Source organism: Oncorhynchus nerka, linkage group LG19 (genome assembly GCF_034236695.1).
Source record: "Oncorhynchus nerka isolate Pitt River linkage group LG19, Oner_Uvic_2.0, whole genome shotgun sequence".
Classification (NCBI taxonomy): Eukaryota; Metazoa; Chordata; class Actinopteri; order Salmoniformes; family Salmonidae; genus Oncorhynchus; species Oncorhynchus nerka.
The window spans coordinates 33,240,566-33,261,807 of record NC_088414.1 but is presented as its reverse complement, the minus strand read 5'-3'; the positions used below and the strand labels follow the sequence as shown (position 1 = coordinate 33,261,807).

General features: G+C 45.6%; 1 protein-coding gene across 2 annotated transcripts in view; it reads left to right on the top strand.

The window, feature by feature from the left end:
• LOC115125639 (mucin-2-like) overlaps positions 1 to 21,242 on the top strand; it is a 58,589-nt gene that overhangs the window by 2,587 nt on the left and 34,760 nt on the right. For both annotated transcript variants that reach the window (XM_065004890.1, XM_065004889.1), the window contains exons 3-6: positions 4,784 to 4,934; positions 5,099 to 5,216; positions 11,543 to 11,581; positions 11,660 to 11,701. In XM_065004890.1, the coding sequence (XP_064860962.1) occupies positions 4,784 to 4,934; positions 5,099 to 5,216; positions 11,543 to 11,581; positions 11,660 to 11,701 (350 nt within the window). The remainder of the gene's footprint in view (positions 1 to 4,783; positions 4,935 to 5,098; positions 5,217 to 11,542; positions 11,582 to 11,659; positions 11,702 to 21,242) is intronic.

The window sequence follows — 21,242 nt, the reverse complement described above, 5'->3', positions numbered from 1 at the left end:
GAGTGGCTCCGTAAGAAGCATCTCAAGGTCCTGGAGTGGCCTAACCAGTCTCCAGACCTGAACCCAATAGAAAATCTTTGGAGGGAGCTGAAAATCTGTATTGCCCAGCGACAACCCCGAAACCTGAAGGATCTGGAGAAGGTCTATATGGAGAAGTGGGCCAAAATCCCTGCTGCAGTGTGTGCAAACCTGGTCAAGAACTACAGGAAACGTATGATCTCTGTAATTGCAAACAAAGGTTTCTGTACCAAATATTAAGTTCTGCTTTTCTGACGTATCAAATACTTGTCATGCAATAAAATGAAAATGAATTACTTAAAAATCATACAATGTGATTTTCTGGATTTTGGTTTTAGATTCCGTCTGTCACAGTTGAAGTGTACCTATGATCAAAATGACAGACCTCAAATACTTGTTCTCCCCACTGTATGTTGGTGTATTTTCTGCTGTGAGCTGCAAGCATGTGGTTTACCTCTGACAGACATCCTGTGATGATGCGTCTACTGAAAACGTTGTCAGTATCAACTGCTGCTTTTTGCAGGCCCTCTGTGTGGGTGTCTGCCTGCAAGGTTATGCACTTTGTTTCAATCAGATGGCATTACCTGTTTATATTATGCTAAGCTGAGAGTAGGTAATGGCTAAAAAGGCTACTTGTGTCTTTTGTCAAATGACTACCTGCAGTTACCAGGGTTACCATTTACTGTCATAATAGGAACACTGGAGGCTATGAGGAAGTAGCCCTGCCTTGTGTAGCATCACCGGGGTGAGAGAAAGGAGGAGGTCTTCAACTCTGGTTTCTAGTCATTTCCAGTAACTATTTCTGAAAGAGTAGTCCTACTGCCAGATCAGGATGTGGCCCTGCTATCTCGTTTGAGGAAATTACATACTTACAGCTGACTCGCCCACAATTGATTGAATCATTGGTTCAATAATCAATTGTTTTTAAAGGGGCCTTATCAGTGAACACAAAGCCCGTCTTAGTGTAAGACAACAAACATCTGAAACAGGTGCCATGCAGATCTGATACTCAACAACAACAACAACAGAGCAGAATGTCTAATCAGAATATGTCTGAGTGTGTGTGTGTGTGTGTGTGTGTGTGTGTGTGTGTGTGTGTGTGTGTGTATAGGGCTTTGCTTTAGATTATTTCGTTCCCAGTGAAGGGAGAGGCCTGATGTCTGGAATGTGTGTGTGTGTGTCGGGAAAAGAAAGATAACAGAACAGAGGAACATGCGATAGACAGAAATAGTGGCAGCTAGTGTTTCACAGAGAGTAGACTGTTATTTTCTATGTTAGAGAGGAACTCAACTGTTCTTCTATTGTGTATATCAGCTGCAATGAAAGGGTCATTACGCACACCGCTACAAACGTAGGCAGGCTGTAATTTTACCCTGAAACTGGTTTGGTGTAAGGCAAAATCTTGCCCGTCTGCATTTTCTCGCTTGCAAGTAGCCAGTCCCTGAGTGGGGAATTTGTGTGGTAATGACTACTCGGTTCACAATGTGCTTTACCTTGACATTCCACAGAAGGAATCTGAGATCACAAGACAAAGCTTATCATGAGAAGATTGAGAGAGAAAGAGAGAGAGAGACACGTAACAGTGGAGGAAAATGAGTCCATGATGGCTGGCTGTGGGTCACTGTAGCACATGTCAGTTTTTGCATTCATTCTGCTTGACGTGTGAATAGGATCAGGGGAAGTCTGGTTTTGGCGGCAATAGACATTTGACAACAAAGCACTGATTATCGAGCGTCTGAATGTCAGACAGGGAGGAGGGAGAACAGAGGCCTCTATATTGGCTAACAACCAGGGCAGCTATTACGACAAGTCAAAGGTCCCCCGATACACACTGGGTCGTTCCATGTCACCATCTCAGAATGTTCTGAAATCATTTCTATAGAAACAGATAAGATTAGCATTCCTGCATCTTAATATTTTTGAAATATAGTTTGATCACTGCTGTGTAAACACACACACACACCCTGATACACAGTGCAGTGTTACACACACCACTGGACCATAGAGTTAGAGACATGGAGGTCTGCAACAATTGTTGCAGACCTAGTTTGGTTGTTATTGGTGTGAAGCAGAAGAAAATATGGGCCTGTTAAAGCGCAGGACCCAGGTGTCTGTGCAAAGCAGGAAGTGGCTCCAGGCCCACTGGTCCATGCCTTCCAACAATGAAGTGTGAGCAGAGAAGGAAGCCTGCAGGAGGCATAAGGCCATGTGTGTTAATGGTTTAGTGTTATTCAGCTGTTCAGTTATATTTAGGTCATTTAGTTTGGGGTGTATGTAGTTAGTGTGTTGCTGAATGTTTGTCCCTACATTTCTGTAGCATGTGTACATGCGTAATTTGTAACATGTAGGCTTTACAACTGGTATGACAGCTTTGCAGTACATGTTTTGGTGTGTCAGTACCCCTATGTGTTAGTACCCCTATGTGTTCGTACCCCTATGTGTTCGTACCCCTATGTGTTAGTACCCCTATGTGTTAGTACCCCTATGTGTTAGTACCCCTATGTGTTAGTACCCCTATGTGTTAGTACCCCTATGTGTTCGTACCCCTATGTGTTAGTACCCCTATGTGTTAGTACCCCTATGTGTTAGTACCCCTATGTGTTAGTACCCCTATGTGTTAGTACCCCTATGTGTTAGTCCCCTATGTGTTAGTACCCCTATGTGTTAGTCCCCTATGTGTTAGTAACCCTATGTGTTAGTCCCCTATGTGTTAGTAACCCTATGTGTTAGTACCCCTATGTGTTAGTACCCCTATGTGTTAGTACCCCTATGTGTTAGTACCCCTATGTGTTAGTCCCCTATGTGTTAGTACCCCTATGTGTTAGTACACCTATGTGTTAGTACCCCTATGTGTTAGTACCCCTATGTGTTAGTACCCCTATGTGTTAGTCCCCTATGTGTTAGTACCCCTATGTGTTAGTACCCCTATGTGTTAGTACCCCTATGTGTTAGTACCCCTATGTGTTAGTCCCCTATGTGTTAGTCCCCTATGTGTTAGTACCCCTATGTGTTAGTACCCCTATGTGTTAGTACCCTATGTGTTAGTACCCCTATGTGTTAGTCCCCTATGTGTTAGTCCCCTATGTGTTAGTCCCCTATGTGTTAGTACCCCTATGTGTTAGTACCCCTATGTGTTAGTACCCCTATGTGTTAGTCCCCTATGTGTTAGTCCCCTATGTGTTAGTACCCCTATGTGTTAGTCCCCCTATGTGTTAGTCCCCCTATGTGTTAGTCCCCCTATGTGTTAGTCCCCCTATGTGTTAGTCCCCCTATGTGTTAGTCCCCCTATGTGTTAGTACCCCTATGTGTTAGTACCCCTATGTGTTAGTACCCCTATGTGTTAGTCCCCTATGTGTTAGTCCCCTATGTGTTAGTACCCCTATGTGTTAGTACCCCTATGTGTTAGTACCCCTATGTGTTAGTACCCCTATGTGTTAGTACCCCTATGTGTTAGTCCCCTATGTGTTAGTCCCCTATGTGTTAGTAACCCTATGTGTTAGTACCCCTATGTGTTAGTACCCCTATGTGTTCGTACCCCTATGTGTTCCATTCTGTGTTGTCCATTCCGAGCACAGAACGTGACAGACAGGTGACGTTTGCTAATGGCAGATGATACCTAAACCTGTCCTTCCATGAAGGTGCCACAGTATACCGGTTACTGTGCTGTATGTACTACATCGGAAATGGCACTGTTCGCTTTCAATCTGTTCAATATGTGGAGGAATATGATTGAGGCCTGGCGTTTATGAGGGTGTGGTCAGAGTCAAGGGGTGAAGTAGCAGGAGTATTGTGACAAGGACATGGTTCCAAGAGTCAAGAGGGACACACCTCTTACCAGTTTGACAAGTGTGAAGTCCCACATGCCATTCATGTAAATTTCTTGCGTGTTGAGAAAATTGTCTGGTTTCAAATAAAATACAATTAAATAAAATGTAATGGTATTTGTCACATGCACCGAATACAACAAGTGTAGACTTTACTGTGAAATACTTACTTAAGAGCCCCTTCCCAACAATGCTGAGTTAAGAAGTATGAACAAGAAATGTCAAATGAAATAGTAAACCAATAAAATAATGGAACTATATACAAGGAGTACGGGTACTGAGTCAATGCGCAGGGGTACGAGGAAGTAGAGGTAATTGAAGTAACATGTACATGTAGTTCAGGGCTTGTCTTCTGGGTTTGCCCTAGGTGGAATGCGGTGCCGTTGCCACAGGATGGGCTGGCAGAACCAGTTAACTGGTCTGCTCTGGAAGGGTGCCTCTCCTTGTTTTCAACCCAAACCCTCAGTTCAGATTCAGAAAACGTTTGTCAATGAGCCAATACATTTTTGCAGCAATCACAATACATACAGTACATAGGAAAAACACATCTTTATAAACAAAATGAGAACAGCGAAGGGTATTTACAGTCAAGTAGGCTGTGTGTGTTTGTGTGTGTGTGTGTGTGTGTGTATGTATGTGTGTGTGTGTGTGTGTGTGTGTGTGTGTGTGTGTGTGTGTGTGTGTGTGTGCTGCTTTATTCCCATGAAGGAACATTTCTCAGCCTTTACCCAAAATGTTGCCATGTCATGCTATTTAAGGATGTGGTGACTTTTCTATTTTTTCCCCATCTCTTCCACTGCTGTCCATAAAAGGAGCCCAGCACTGTCTGTTTACCACAGAAACATAAATATTACAAATCATTGATTTTACTAGTTTGGCAAGAATGTCTCTTCTCTGTTGCTTCCAGTAATATAACTCCAGTGTGTTTTCGTCTCCTGTAGCCAACAGTAAGAAAGTGAGCTGGTTGCTGGGCAGGGACGGAGATGTGGCGGTCATGGCGATTGGAGAGGTGGACGAGCTGAAGACCTCCAAACTCATCTGCACTGGGCCTGTGGAAAGAAGAGCACCACCAAGCCTGCACAATAACACACTGTACGGACACCTCAGCACCACAAGCAGGGATTTTACCTACAATTCTGTGGAGCTGTGATAATGGTATCAAATTGAGTGAGAGGTTCGTTTTTGAGTTTGACATTTTCGATCATTCCTCTTTGTTTTTCCTGTCTGGTCCTGCCTGGTCCTGTCTGTCTCTGCAGCCACCAGACAACTTCCCTGAAGAGCAACCTGGTAAACAGTCCAGCCTCAGAACCTGTCAGAACTCGGAGAGAGGATCTGCCTCCCAAAACACAGTCAGGGATACAACTCAATTTAAAGGTGAGAATGTGTGTGTGTGTGTGTGTGTGTGTGTGTGGAGGTGACCTTCCTGTTGCTGTCATTAATCTCGGGCACAGGCAAGGGCCAGTGAGATGCACGTTCTCCATGGAGAGTCATCGCTCAGTGGCCAAATAAATCACACCTAGCTCTCCCTCTCCGGACTCTGATATCCCTTCATCTCTTTTTCCTTTTACTCTTCCTTATTGCCTTCAACAACAGCAAAGACCCTCTTCCTTGATCTTCTCTTTCCAACTCAACCACATCCTATCCATCCTTTCAATCACAACCTCCTCTCTTCCCTCCCTCTATCCCGTCTTTTCAATCACACCCTCCTCTCTTCTCTCCCTCTATCCTGTCCTTTCAATCACACCCTCCTCTCTTCTCTCACTCTATCCTGTCCTTTCAATCACATCCTCTCTTCTCTCCCTCTATCCCGTCCTTTCAATCACATCCTCTCTTCTCTCCCTCTATCCCGTCCTTTCAATCACATCCTCTCTTCCCTCCCTCTATCCCGTCCTTTCAATCACATCCTCTCTTCTCTCCCTCTATCCTGTCCTTTCAATCATATTCTCCTCACTTCTCTCCCTCTATCCTGTCCTTTCAATCATATTCTTCTCTCCCTCTATCCTGTCCTTTCAATCATATTCTCCTCTCTTCTCTCCCTCTATCCTGTCCTTTCAATCACATCCTCTCTTCTCTCCCTCTATCCCGTCCTTTCAATCACATCCTCTCTTCTCTCCCTCTATCCTGTCCTTTCAATCATATTCTCCTCTCTTCTCTCCCTCTATCCTGTCCTTTCAATCACATCCTCTCTTCTCTCCCTCTATCCCGTCCTTTCAATCACATCCTCTCTTCTCTCCCTCTATCCCGTCCTTTCAATCATATTCTCCTCTCTTCTCTCCCTCTATCCTGTCCTTTCAATCATATTCTCCTCTCTTCTCTCCCTCTATCCTGTCCTTTCAATCACACCCTCCTCTCTTCTCTCCCTCTATCCTGTCCTTTCAATCATATTCTCCTCTCTTTTCTCCCTCTATCCCGTCCTTTCAATCATATTCTCCTCTCTTCTCTCCCTCTGTCCTTTCAATCATATTCTCCTCTCTTCTCTCCCTCTATCCCGTCCTTTCAATCATATTCTCCTCTCTTCTCTCCCTCTATCCTGTCCTTTCAATCATATTCTCCTCTCTTCTTTCCCTCTATCCCGTCCTTTCAATCATATTCTCTCTTCCCTCCCTCTATCCTGTCCTTTCAATCATATTCTCCTCTCTTCTCTCCCTCTATCCCGTCCTTTCAATCACAACCTCTCTTCTCTCCCTCTATCCCGTCCTTTCAATCATATTCTCCTCTCTTCTCTCCCTCTATCCTGTCCTTTCAATCATATTCTCCTCTCTTCTCTCCCTCTATCCTGTCCTTTTAATCACATCCTCTCTTCTCTCCCTCTATCCTGTCCTTTCAATCATATTCTCCTCTCTTCTCTCCCTCTATCCCGTCCTTTCAATCATATTCTCCTCTCTTCCCTCCCTCTATCCTGTCCTTTCAATCATATTCTCCTCTCTTCTCTCCCTCTATCCTGTCCTTTCAATCACATCCTCTCTTCTCTCCCTCTATCCCGTCCTTTCAATCATATTCTCCTCTCTTCTCTCCCTCTATCCTGTCCTTTCAATCATATTCTCCTCTCTTCTCTCCCTCTATCCCGTCCATTCAATCACATCCTCTCTTCTCTCCCTCTATCCCGGCCTTTCAATCATATTCTCCTCTCTTCTCTCCCTCTATCCCGTCCATTCAATCACATCCTCTCTTCTCTCCCTCTATCCCGTCCTTTCAATCACATCCTCTCTTCTCTCCCTCTATCCTGTCCTTTCAATCATATTCTCCTCTCTTCTCTCCCTCTATCCTGTCATTTCAATCATATTCTCCTCTCTTCTCTCCCTCTATCCTGTCCTTTCAATCATATTCTCCTCTCTTCTCTCCCTCTATCCTGTCCTTTCAATCATATTCTCCTCTCTTCTCTCCCTCTATCCTGTCCTTTCAATCATATTCTCCTCTCTTCTCTCCCTCTGTCCTTTCAATAATATTCTCCTCTCTTCTCTCCCTCTGTCCTTTCAATCACATCCTCTCTTCTCTCCCTCTATCCCGTCCTTTCAATCACACCCTCCTCTCTTCTCTCCCTCTATCCTGTCCTTTCAATCATATTCTCCTCTCTTCGCTCCCTCTATCCTGTCCTTTCAATCACATCCTCTCTTCTCTCCCTCTATCCCGTCCTTTCAATCACATCCTCTCTTCTCTCCCTCTATCCCGTCCTTTCAATCACATCCTCTCTTCTCTCCCTCTATCCCGTCCTTTCAATCACATCCTCTCTTCTCTCCCTCTATCCCGTCCTTTCAATCACATCCTCTCTTCTCTCCCTCTATCCTGTCCTTTCAATCACATCTTCTCTTCTATCCCGTCCTTTCAATCACATCCTCTCTTCTCTCCCTCTATCCCGTCCTTTCAATCACATCCTCTCTTCTCTCCCTCTATCCCGTCCTTTCAATCACATCCTCTCTTCTCTCCCTCTATCCTGTCCTTTCAATCACATCTTCTCTTCTATCCCGTCCTTTCAATCACATCCTCTCTTCTCTCCCTCTATCCTGTCCTTTCAATCATATTCTCCTCTCTTCTCTCCCTCTATCCTGTCCTTTCAATCATATTCTCCTCTCTTCTCTCCCTCTATCCTGTCCTTTCAATCACATCTTCTCTTCTCTCCCTTTATCCCGTCCTTTCAATCATATTCTCCTCTCTTCTCTCCCTCTATCCTGTCCTTTCAATCATATTCTCCTCTCTTCTCTCACTCTATCCCGTCCTTTCAATCACACCCTCCTCTCTTCTCTCCCTCTATCCTGTCCTTTCAATCATATTCTCCTCTCTTCTCTCCCTCTATCCTGTCCTTTCAATCATATTCTCCTCTCTTCTCTCCCTCTATCCCGTCCTTTCAATCACACCCTCCTCTCTTCTCTCTCTCTATCCTGTCCTTTCAATCATATTCTCCTCTCTTCTCTCCCTCTATCCTGTCCTTTCAATCACATCTTCTCTTCTCTCCCTTTATCCCGTCCTTTCAATCATATTCTCCTCTCTTCTCTCCCTCTATCCCGTCCTTTCAATCACACCCTCCTCTCTTCTCTCCCTCTATCCTGTCCTTTCAATCATATTCTCCTCTATTTCTCCCTCTATCCCGTCCTTTCAATCACATCCTCTCTTCTCTCCCTCTATCCCGTCCTTTCAATCATATTCTCCTCTCTTCTCTCCCTCTATCCTGTCCTTTCAATCATATTCTCCTTTCTTCTCTCCCTCTATCCTGTCCTTTCAATAATATTCTCCTCTCTTCTCTCCCTCTATCCTTTCCTTTCAATCACACCCTCTCTTCTCTCCCTCTATCCTGTCCTTTCAATCATATTCTCCTCTCTTTTCTCCCTCTATCCTGTCCTTTCAATCATATTCTCCTTTCTTTTCTCCCTCTATCCCGTCCTTTCAATCATATTCTCCTCTCTTCTCTCCCTCTATCCCGTCCTTTCAATCACATCCTCTCTTCTCTCCCTCTATCCTGTCCTTTCAATCATATTCTCCTCTCTTTTCTCCCTCTATCCTGTCCTTTCAATCACATCCTCCTCTCTTCTCTCCCTCTATCCTGTCCATTCAATAATATTCTCCTCTCTTCTCTCCCTCTATCCTGTCCTTTCAATCACATCCTCCTCTCTTCTCTCCCTCTATCCTGTCCTTTCAATCATATTCTCCTCTCTTTTCTCCCTCTGTCCTTTCAATAATATTCTCCTCTCTTCTCTCCCTCTATCCCGTCCTTTCAATCACACCCTCCTCTCTTCTCTCCCTCTGTCCTTTCAATCACACCCTCCTCTCTTCTCTCCCTCTGTCCCGTCCTTTCAATCACACCCTCCTCTCTTCTCTCCCTCTGTCCTTTCAATCACACCCTCCTCTCTTCTCTCCCTCTGTCCCGTCCTTTCAATCACACCCTCCTCTCTTCTCTCCTTCTGTCCTTTCAATCACACCCTCCTCTCTTCTCTCCCTCTATCCTGTCCTTTCAATCACACCCTCCTCTCTTCTCTCCCTCTGTCCTGTCCTTTCAATCACATCCTCCTCTCTTCTCTCCCTCTGTCCCGTCCTTTCAATCACACCCTCCTCTCTTCTCTCCCTCTATCCTGTCCTTTCAATCATATTCTCCTCTCTTTTCTCCTTCTGTCCTTTCAATCACACCCTCCTCTCTTCTCTCCCTCTGTCCTTTCAATCACACCCTCCTCTCTTCTCTCCCTCTGTCCTGTCCTTTCAATCACACCCTCCTCTCTTCCCTCCGTCTATCCCGTCCTTTCAATCACACCCTCCTCTCTTCTCTCCCTCTATCCTGTCCTTTCAATCACACCCTCTTCTCTTCTCTCCCTCTATCCTGTCCTTTCAATCACACCCTCCTCTCTTCTCTCCCTCTGTCCCGTCCTTTCAATCACACCCTCCTCTCTTCTCTCCCTCTGTCCCGTCCTTTCCATTCTCTCCACTTTTTTGGTCCAATTCCTGTTAATCTCTTTCTCGCGCTGTCTCGCTCTGTCACGCTCTGTCTGTGTGTGTGTGTGTGTGTGTTCTTGTCTGTCTGTCGGTCTGTCTGTCTGTCTCTGTGAGTCATTAATGTGTGTATGTGCCAATTTATATGTATAAATGAGCTGTTTTAATTAAGTGTGTAGGAGGTAGAGTGATTTAGTTCATTTTGTGTTATAGTGAACCCTGCATATTTTAAATTGAGAAGTGTGGTTGTCACATGTTTTGTGCATAAGTGTGTGTGAAGGAGGGGTTGTTGTTGTGGATGTGGGGGGGTTATAACTACGTTTTCACGCTATCTTAAAAAGAGGGAGAAGAGTTTCTGCATTGTCATGGCAACCCTGTGCACATAGCAAGTGCGAGCCAGGGTGGATACTGTCTCACCTGCCCCTGATCCTCCACTCTGTAGAGGACAGTATTGACCATGATCCTCCACTCTGTAGAGCGCAGGATTGACCATGATCCTCCACTCTGTAGAGCACAGTATTGACCATGATCCTCCACTCTGTAGAGCACAGGATTGACCATGATCCTCCACTCTGTAGAGCACAGGATTGACCATGATCCTCCACTCTGTAGAGCACAGTATTGACCATGATCCTCCACTCTGTAGAGCACAGTATTGACCCTGATCCTCCACTCTGTAGAGGACAGTATTGACCCTGATCCTCCACTCTGTAGAGGACAGTATTGACCCTGATCCTCCACTCTGTAGAGGACAGTATTGACCCTGATCCTCCACTCTGTAGAGGACAGTATTGACCCTGATCCTCCACTCTGTAGAGGACAGTATTGACCATGATCCTCCACTCTGTAGAGGACAGTATTGACCATGATCCTCCACTCTGTAGAGGACAGTATTGACCCTGATCCTCCACTCTGTAGAGCACAGGATTGACCATGATCCTCCACTCTGTAGAGCACAGGATTGACCATGATCCTCCACTCTGTAGAGCACAGGATTGACCATGATCCTCCACTCTGTAGAGCACAGTATTGACCCTGATCCTCCACTCTGTAGAGCACAGGATTGACCATGCCTGCCCATGCCATAACCCCACCCCCACCATGGGGCACTCTGTTCACAACGTTGACACCAACAAACCACTCGCCCACAAGACGCCATACACATGGTCTGCGGTTGTGAGGCTGGTTGGATGTCCTGACAAATTCTCCAAAACGATGTTGGTGGTGGCTTATGGTAGAGAAATAACATTTATATTCTGTGGCACCAGCTCTGGTGGACATTTGTGCAATCAGTATGCCAACTGCACACTCCCTCAAAACTTGAGACATCTGTGGCATTGTGTTTTGTGACAAAACGGAACATTTTTGAATGGCCTTTTATTGTCACAGCACAAGGTGCACTTGTGTAATGATCATGCTGTTTTAATGATTATCCTGGCAAAGGAGAAATGCTCGCTAACAGGGATGTAAACAAATTTGTGCACATTTTTGAGAATGTTTTGGGGCATACGTACAATTTCTGGGATCTGTTATTACAGTGAAACATGGGACCAACACTTTACATGTTGCGTATATACGTATTTTTGTTCTGTGTAGAATAGTCTGAATAAGCACATAAGAAATTAATCTAAATTAAATATGCCTATGTGGTCTTCAGCGTGCTTACATTTTTCTAAGTAAGAATACTGATTCAAAAAATGTCAAACACCTAGCAGGTTCTTGTCAGAAAATGTAAAGTGTGTTTTGAATCTGGCAGCTCAACTGACATGTTCCTGCTTTTTCAACAGGAGAACAGTGAGGAAGTGAGGACATTGCCCCCTCTACAGGTATGTTTGTGTACTGCACGTTACTGTCTGTGTCTTGGCTGTCTCTGTAATGCCTGCGTTTGTGTGTTCAACCCACAGGGGGCAGTGAGAGAGCAGCAGCCACCTGCAGCAGTGGAAAAAGTAAGTATTAGAACGGATTTCTGAGTTTGGGTTCTGTAAAGGGTTTGTCTTATACTATTACATTATGAGGGCATTTGTTTTTATGATTCACTTTCTTTTAAAAGTTAGATATACTAGTGTGGTACCTCTTATGTTGATTGCATACACATACATGCTACATTCATTTAACACAGAGTTAATGGGCCTATCCGGAGTCCAAAAACAAGGTGGTCATTCCAGGACTTGTTTTAGTAAACAGCGGAGTGATGGGGCTTGAGACATATAACCACAAATTCATAGACAGAGCTATGGATAGAAGGACTGACCATCCATGATATCAAAATGATAGTTTTAGTCATGTTTTGAGTCTATAAAGTGTTTGTTTACAATATATTTACTTTGTTTACAAACATTGGAGTAAAATAAGCTAATATTCTGGGTTCCGACAGTTAAATTATTTTGTTGTTATTGTCACACACCGGATAGGTGCAGTGAAATGTGTTGTTTTTACAGGGTCAGCCGTAGTAGGCATTTACAGTGGGGCAAAAAAGTATTTAGTCAGCCACCAATTGTGCAAGTTCTCCCACTTAAAAAGATGAGAGAGGCCTGTTATTTTCATCATAGGTACACTTCAACTATGACAGACAAAATGAGAAAAAAAATCCAGAAAATCACATTGTAGGATTTTTAATGAATTTATTTGCAAATTATGGTGGAAAATAAGTATTTGGTGAATAACAAAAGTTCATCTCAATACTTTGTTATATACCCTTTGTTGGCAATGACAGAGGTCTAATGTTTTCTGTAAGTCTTCACAAGGTTTTCACACACTGTTGCTGGTATTTTGGCCCATTCCTCCATGCAGATCTCCTCTAGAGCAGTGATGTTTTGGGGCTGTTGCTGGGCAACACAGACTTTCAACTCCCTCCAAAGATTTTCTATGGGGTTGAGATCTGGAGACTGGCTAGGCCACTCCAGGACCTTGAAATGCTTCTTACGAAGCCATTCCTTCGTTGCCCGGGCGGTGTGTTTTGGATCATTGTCATGCTGAAAGACCCAGCCACGTTTCATCTTCAATGCCCTTCCTGATGGAAGGAGGTTTTCACTCAAAATCTCATGATACATGGCCCCATTCATTCTTTCCTTTACACGGATCAGTCGCCCTGATCCCTTTGCAGAAAAACAGCCCCAAAGCATGATGTTTCCATTTTTGGAGTGGGACTGTTTGAGGTTGTGGACAGGTGTCTTTTATACTGATAACAAGTTCAAACAGGTGCCATTAATACAGGTAATGAGTGGAGGACAGAGGAGCCTCTTAAAGAAGAAGTTACAGGTCTGTGAGAGCCAGAAATCTTGCTTGTTTGTAGGTGACCAAATAATTAACTGTATATGTTATATTCTTCAAGAATATCATTCATTTAGAATTCATTCAAGTCCAAAAATGTATGTTGCAACTGCAGATTGCCCCTTTAAGGTATAACGCTATGCACAGTTTCTGAGTAAGGTTGAGTTAGTGCCTGGAAAGGTATTTTATTGTCACTTCCTGAACAGTGATAATCATATCATCTGTGGCATACAATCAATTGTCATGTAAACAGGAAAGCACAATGTTAAACTCCTAGTATTTCTGGCCAGATATGGGGTTGAGAAAGTGACACATTATGGGCTACAGGTAGCCTAGTGGTTAGAGCATTGGGCCAGTAACCAAACGGTTGCTGGTTCAATTCCCCAAGCCGACAAGCTGAAACATCTGTTGAAGTGCCCTTGAGCAAAGCACTTTAATGTAATTTGCTCCAGGGGTGAGGTACTGCTATGGCCGACCCTGTAAAACTGCACATGAACAGTATGTGACAACAAATAAAAAGTAGTGGCAGCTTTTCAAGCTGTAACCTATCAGGCATTGCTTCTGGACAGTGGCACCTAACCTCTCTCTGCCTTTTGTACTGCCTCTCTCTAACCTCTCTCTGCATTTTGTACTGCCTCTCTCTAACCTCTCTCTGCCTTTTGTACTGCCTCTCTCTAACCTCTCTCTGCCTTTTGTACTACCTCTCTCTGCCTTTTGTACTACCTCTCTCTGCCTTTTGTACTGCCTCTCTCTAACCTCTCTCTGCCTTTTGTACTGCCTCTCTCTGCCTTTTGTACTGCCTCTCTCTAACCTCTCTCTGCCTTTTGTACTGCCTCTCTCTAACCTCTCTCTGCCTTTTGTACTACCTCTCTCTGCCTTTTGTACTACCTCTCTGCCTTTTGTACTGCCTCTCTCTGCCTTTTGTACTGCCTCTCTCTAACCTCTCTCTGCCTTTTGTACTGCCTCTCTCTGCCTTTTGTACTGCCTCTCTCTAACCTCTCTCTGCCTTTTGTACTGCCTCTCTCTAACCTCTCTCTGCCTTTTGTACTACCTCTCTCTGCCTTTTGTACTACCTCTCTCTGCCTTTTGTACTGCCTCTCTCTAACCTCTCTCTGCCTTTTGTACTGCCTCTCTCTAACCTCTCTCTGCCTTTTGTACTGCCTCTCTCTAACCTCTCTCTGCCTTTTGTACTACCTCTCTCTAACCTCTCTCTGCCTTTTGTACTGCCTCTCTCTAACCTCTCTCTGCCTTTTGTACTGCCTCTCTCTGCCTTTTGTACTGCCTCTCTCTAACCTCTCTCTGCCTTTTGTACTGCCTCTCTCTAACCTCTCTCTGCCTTTTTTGTACTGCCTCTCTCTAACCTCTCTCTGCCTTTTGTACTGCCTCTCTCTGCCTTTTGTACTGCCTCTCTCTGCCTTTTGTACTGCCTCTCTCTAACCTCTCTCTGCCTTTTGTACTGCCTCTCTCTGCCTTTTGTACTGCCTCTCTCTAACCTCTCTCTGCCTTTTGTACTGCCTCTCTCTAACCTCTCTGCCTTTTGTACTGCCTCTCTCTAACCTCTCTCTGCCTTTTGTACTGCCTCTCTCTAACCTCTCTCTGCCTTTTGTACTACCTCTCTCTGCCTTTTGTACTGCCTCTCTCTAACCTCTCTCTGCCTTTTGTACTACCTCTCTCTGCCTTTTGTACTGCCTCTCTCTAACCTCTCTCTGCCTTTTGTACTGCCTCTCTCTAACCTCTCTCTGCCTTTTGTATTGCCTCTCTCTAACCTCTCTCTGCCTTTTGTACTGCCTCTCTCTGCCTTTTGTACTGCCTCTCTCTAACCTCTCTCTGCCTTTTGTACTGCCTCTCTCTAACCTCTCTCTGCCTTTTGTACTACCTCTCTCTGCCTTTTGTACTGCCTCTCTCTAACCTCTCTCTGCCTTTTGTACTGCCTCTCTCTGCCTTTTGTACTGCCTCTCTCTAACCTCTCTCTGCCTTTTGTACTGCCTCTCTCTGCCTTTTGTACTGCCTCTCTCTAACCTCTCTCTGCCTTTTGTACTACCTCTCTCTGCCTTTTGTACTGCCTCTCTCTAACCTCTCTCTGCCTTTTGTACTGCCTCTCTCTGCCTTTTGTACTGCCTCTCTCTAACCTCTCTCTGCCTTTTGTACTACCTCTCTCTGCCTTTTGTACTGCCTCTCTCTAACCTCTCTCTGCCTTTTGTACTGCCTCTTTCTGCCTTTTGTACTGCCTCTCTCTAACCTCTCTCTGCCTTTTGTACTGCCTCTATCTGCCTTTTGTACTGCCTCTCTCTGCCTTTTGTACTGCCTCTCTCTAACCTCTCTCTGCCTTTTGTACTGCCTCTCTCTAATCTCTCTCTGCCTTTTGTACTGCCTCTCTCTAACCTCTCTCTGCCTTTTGTACTGCCTCTCTCTAACCTCTCTCTGCCTTTTGTACTACCTCTCTCTGCCTTTTGTACTGCCTCTCTCTAACCTCTGCCTTTTGTACTGCCTCTCTCTGCCTTTTGTACTGCCTCTCTCTAACCTCTCTCTGCCTTTTGTACTACCTCTCTCTGCCTTTTGTACTGCCTCTCTCTAACCTCTCTCTGCCTTTTGTACTGCCTCTCTCTAACCTCTCTCTGCCTTTTGTACTGCCTCTCTCTAACCTCTCTCTGCCTTTTGTACTACCTCTCTCTGCCTTTTGTACTGCCTCTCTCTAACCTCTCTCTGCCTTTTGTACTGCCTCTCTCTAACTCTCTCTGCCTTTTTTACTACCTCTCTCTGCCTTTTGTACTGCCTCTCTCTAACCTCTCTCTGCCTTTTGTACTACCTCTCTCTGCCTTTTGTACTGCCTCTCTCTGCCTTTTATTGTAACCTCTCTCTGCCTTTTGTACTGCCTCTCTCTGCCTTTTGCCTTTTGTACTGCCTCTCTCTAACCTCTCTCTGCCTTTTGTACTACCTCTCTCTGCCTTTTGTACTGCCTCTCTCTAACCTCTCTCTGCCTTTTGTACTGCCTCTCTCTGCCTTTTGTACTGCCTCTCTCTGCCTTTTGTACTGCCTCTCTCTAACCTCTCTCTGCCTTTTGTACTGCCTCTCTCTAATCTCTCTCTCTGCTTTTGTACTGCCTCTCTCTAACCTCTCTCTGCCTTTTGTACTGCCTCTCTCTAACCTCTCTCTGCCTTTTTGTACTGCCTCTCTCTAACCTCTCTCTGCCTTTTGTACTACCTCTCTCTGCCTTTTGTACTGCCTCTCTCTAACCTCTCTCTGCCTTTTGTACTGCCTCTCTCTGCCTTTTGTACTGCCTCTCTCTAACCTCTCTCTGCCTTTTGTACTGCCTCTCTCTAACCTCTCTCTGCCTTTTGTACTGCCTCTCTCTAACCTCTCTCTGCCTTTTGTACTGCCTCTCTCTAACCTCTCTCTGCCTTTTGTACTACCTCTCTCTGCCTTTTGTACTGCCTCTCTCTAACCTCTCTCTGCCTTTTGTACTGCCTCTCTCTAACCTCTCTCTGCCTTTTGTACTACCTCTCTCTGCCTTTTGTACTGCCTCTCTCTAACCTCTCTCTGCCTTTTGTACTGCCTCTCTCTGCCTTTTGTACTGCCTCTCTCTAACCTCTCTCTGCCTTTTGTACTGCCTCTCTCTGCCTTTTGTACTGCCTCTCTCTAACCTCTCTCTGCCTTTTGTACTGCCTCTCTCTAACCTCTCTCTGCCTTTTGTACTGCCTCTCTCTAACCTCTCTCTGCCTTTTGTACTGCCTCTCTCTAACCTCTCTCTGCCTTTTGTACTGCCTCTCTCTGCCTTTTGTACTGCCTCTCTCTAACCTCTCTCTGCCTTTTGTACTGCCTCTCTCTAACCTCTCTCTGCCTTTTGTACTGCCTCTCTCTAACCTCTCTCTGCCTTTTGTACTGCCTCTCTCTGCCTTTTGTACTGCCTCTCTCTCTAATCTCTCTCTGCCTTTTGTACTGCCTCTCTCTAACCTCTCTCTGCCTTTTGTACTGCCTCTCTCTAACCTCTCTCTGCCTTTTGTACTGCCTCTCTCTAACCTCTCTCTGCCTTTTGTACTGCCTCTCTCTAACCTCTCTCTGCCTTTTGTACTACCTCTCTCTGCCTTTTGTACTGCCTCTCTCTAACCTCTCTCTGCCTTTTGTACTGCCTCTCTCTAACCTCTCTCTGCCTTTTGTACTACCTCTCTCTAACCTCTCTCTGCCTTTTGTACTGCCTCTCTCTAACCTCTCTCTGCCTTTTGTACTGCCTCTCTCTAACCTCTCTCTGCCTTTTGTACTGCTTCTCTCTGCCTTTTGTACTGCCTCTCTCTAACCTCTCTCTGCCTTTTGTACTGCCTCTCTCTGCCTTTTGTACTGCCTCTCTCTAACCTCTCTCTGCCTTTTGTACTGCCTCTCTCTGCCTTTTGTACTGCCTCTCTCTAACCTCTCTCTGCCTTTTGTACTACCTCTCTCTGCCTTTTGTACTGCCTCTCTCTAACCTCTCTCTGCCTTTTGTACTGCCTCTCTCTGCCTTTTGTACTGCCTCTCTCTAACCTCTCTCTGCCTTTTGTACTGCCTCTCTCTAACCTCTCTCTGCCTTTTGTACTGCCTCTCTCTCTGCCTTTTGTACTGCCTCTCTCTAACCTCTCTCTGCCTTTTGTACTGCCTCTCTCTGACCTCTCTCTGCCTTTTGTACTGCCTCTCTCTAACCTCTCTCTGCCTTTTGTACTGCCTCTCTCTAACCTCTCTCTGCCTTTTGTACTGCCTCTCTCTAACCTCTCTCTGCCTTTTGTACTGCCTCTCTCTAACCTCTCTCTGCCTTTTGTACCTCTCTCTGCCTTTTGTACTGCCTCTCTCTAACCTCTCTCTGCCTTTTGTACTGCCTCTCTCTAACCTCTCTCTGCCTTTTGTACTGCCTCTCTCTGCCTTTTGTACTGCCTCTCTCTAACCTCTCTCTGCCTTTTGTACTGCCTCTCTCTGCCTTTTGTACTTTGTACTGCCTCTCTCTAACCTCTCTCTGCCTTTTGTACTGCCTCTCTCTAACCTCTCTCTGCCTTTTGTACTGCCTCTCTCTAACCTCTCTCTGCCTTTTGTACTGCCTCTCTCTAACCTCTCTCTGCCTTTTGTACTGCCTCTCTCTAACCTCTCTCTGCCTTTTGTACTGCCTCTCTCTGCCTTTTGTACTGCCTCTCTCTAACCTCTCTCTGCCTTTTGTACTACCTCTCTCTGCCTTTTGTACTGCCTCTCTCTACCTCTCTCTGCCTTTTTGTACTGCCTCTCTCTAACCTCTCTGCCTTTTGTACTGCCTCTCTCTAACCTCTCTCTGCCTTTTGTACTGCCTCTCTCTAACCTCTTTTGTACTGCCTTTTGTACTGCCTCTAACCTCTCTCTGCCTTTTGTACTGCCTCTCTCTAACCTCTCTCTGCCTTTTGTACTGCCTCTCTCTGCCTTTTGTACTGCCTCTCTCTAACCTCTCTCTGCCTTTTGTACTGCCTCTCTCTAACCTCTCTCTGCCTTTTGTACTGCCTCTCTCTGCCTTTTGTACTGCCTCTCTCTAACCTCTCTCTGCCTTTTGTACTGCCTCTCTAACCTTTTTTGTACTGCCTCTCTCTAACCTCTCTCTGCCTTTTGTACTGCCTCTCTCTAATCTCTCTCTCTGCCTTTTGTACTGCCTCTCTCTAACCTCTCTCTGCCTTTTGTACTGCCTCTCTCTAACCTCTCTCTGCCTTTTGTACTGCCTCTCTCTAACTCTCTCTGCCTTTTGTACTGCCTCTCTAACCTCTCTCTGCCTTTTGTACTGCCTCTCTCTAACCTCTCTCTGCCTTTTGTACTGCCTCTCTGCCTTTTGTACCTCTCTCTCTGCCTTTTGTACTGCCTCTCTCTAACCTCTCTCTGCCTTTTGTACTGCCTCTCTCTAACCTCTCTCTGCCTTTTGTACTGCCTCTCTCTGCCTTTTTGTACTGCCTCTCTCTAACCTCTCTCTGCCTTTGTACTACCTCTCTGCCTTTTGTACTGCCTCTCTAACCTCTAACCTCCTTTTTGTACTGCTCTCTCTGCCTTTTGTACTGCCTCTCTCTAACCTCTCTCTGCTTTTGTACTGCCTCTCTCTGCCTTTTGTACTGCCTCTCTCTAACCTCTCTCTGCCTTTTGTACTGCCTCTCTGCCTTTTGTACTGCCTCTCTCTAACCTCTCTCTGCCTTTTTTGTACTGCCTCTCTCTAACCTCTCTCTGCCTTTTGTACTGCTCTCTCTCCTCTAACTGCTCTCTCTGCCTTTTGTACTGCCTCTCTCTGCCTTTTTGTACTGCCTCTCTCTAACCTCTTCTGCCTTTTGTACTGCCTCTCTCTAACCTCTCTCTGCCTTTTGTACTGCCTCTCTCTAACCTCTCTCTGCCTTTTGTACTGCCTCTCTCTCTGCCTTTTGTACTGCCTCTCTCTAACCTCTCTCTGCCTTTTGTACTGCCTCTCTAACCTCTGCCTTTTGTACTGCCTCTCTAACCTCTCTCTGCCTTTTGTACCTCTCTCTGCCTTTTTGTACTGCCTCTCTCTAACCTCTCTCTGCCTTTTGTACTGCCTCTCTCTAACCTCTCTCTGCCTTTTGTACTGCCTCTCTCTAACCTCTCTCTGCCTTTTGTACTGCCTCTCTCTAACCTCTCTCTGCCTTTTGTACTGCCTCTCTCTGCCTTTTGTACTGCCTCTCTCTAACCTCTGCCTCTTTTTTTTGTACTGCCTCTCTCTAACCTCTCTGCTGCCTCTCTCTAACCTCTCTCTGCCTTTTGTACTACCTCTCTCTGCCTTTTGTTTTGTACTGCCTCTCTCTAACCTCTCTCTGCCTTTTGTACTGCCTCTCTAACTCTGCCTCTCTCTGCCTCTCTGCCTTTTGTACTGCCTCTCTCTGCCTTTTGTACTGCCTCTCTCTAACCTCTCTCTGCCTTTTGTACTGCCTCTCTCTCTCTCTCTGCCTTTTGTACTGCCTCTCTCTGCCTTTTTGTACTCTCTCTGCCTCTTCTAACCTCTCTCTGCCTTTTGTACTGCCTCTCTGCCTTTGTACTGCCTCTCTCTGCCTTTTGTACTGCCTCTCTCTAACCTCTCTGCTCTGCCTTTTGTACTGCCTCTCTCTAACCTCTCTCTTTTTGTACTGCCTCTCTCTAACCTCTCTCTGCCTTTTGTACTGCCTCTCTCTAACCTTTTTGTACTGCCTCTCTCTAACTCTCTCTGCCTTTTGTACTGCCTCTCTCTAACCTCTGCCTTTTGTACTGCCTCTCTAACCTCTCTCTGCCTTTTGTACTGCCTAACCTCTGCTCTGCCTTTTGTACTGCCTCTCTCTGCCTCTCTCTGCCTTTTGTACTGCCTCTCTAACCTCTCTCTGCCTTTTGTACTGCCTCTCTCTAACCTCTCTCTGCCTTTTGTACTGTAACTCTCTCTGCCTTTTGTACTGCCTCTCTCTCTCTGCCTTTTGTACTGCCTCTCTCTGCCTTTTGTACTGCCTCTCTCTAACCTCTCTCTGCCTTTTGTACTGCCTCTCTAACTACTCTCTCTCTGCCTTTTGTACTGCCTCTCTCTGCCTTTTGTACTGCCTCTCTCTAACCTCTCTCTGCCTTTTGTACTGCCTCTCTCTAACCTCTCTCTGCCTTTTGTACTGCCTCTCTCTGCCTTTTGTACTGCTCTCTAACCTCTCTCTGCCTTTTGTACTGCCTCTCTCTGCCTTTTTTTGTACTGCCTCTCTCTAACCTCTCTCTGCCTTTTGTACTGCCTCTCTCTGCTCTGCCTTTTGTACTGCCTCTCTCTAACCTCTCTCTGCTGCCTTTTGTACTGTACTGCCTCTCTCTAACCTCTCTCTGCCTTTTGTACTACTCTTCTGCCTTTTGTACTGCCTCTCTCTAACCTCTCTCTGCCTTTTGTACTGCCTCTCTCTAACCTCTCTCTGCCTTGTACTGCCTCTCTCCTCTCTGCCTTTTGTACTGCTCTCTAACCTCTCTGCCTTTTGTACTGCCTCTCTCTGCCTTTTGTACTGCCTCTCTAACCTCTAACCTCTCTCTGCCTTTTGTACTGCCTCTCTCTAACCTCTCTCTGCCTTTTGTACTGCCTCTCTCCTTTGCCTTTGTACTGCCTAACTCTCTGCCTTTTGTACTGCCTCTCTCTAACCTCTCTCTGCCTTTTGTACTGCCTCTCTCTAACCTCTCTCTGCCTTTTGTACTGCCTTTTGTAACCTCTCTCTGCCTTTTGTACTGCCTCTCTCTCTGCCTTTTGTACTGCCTCTC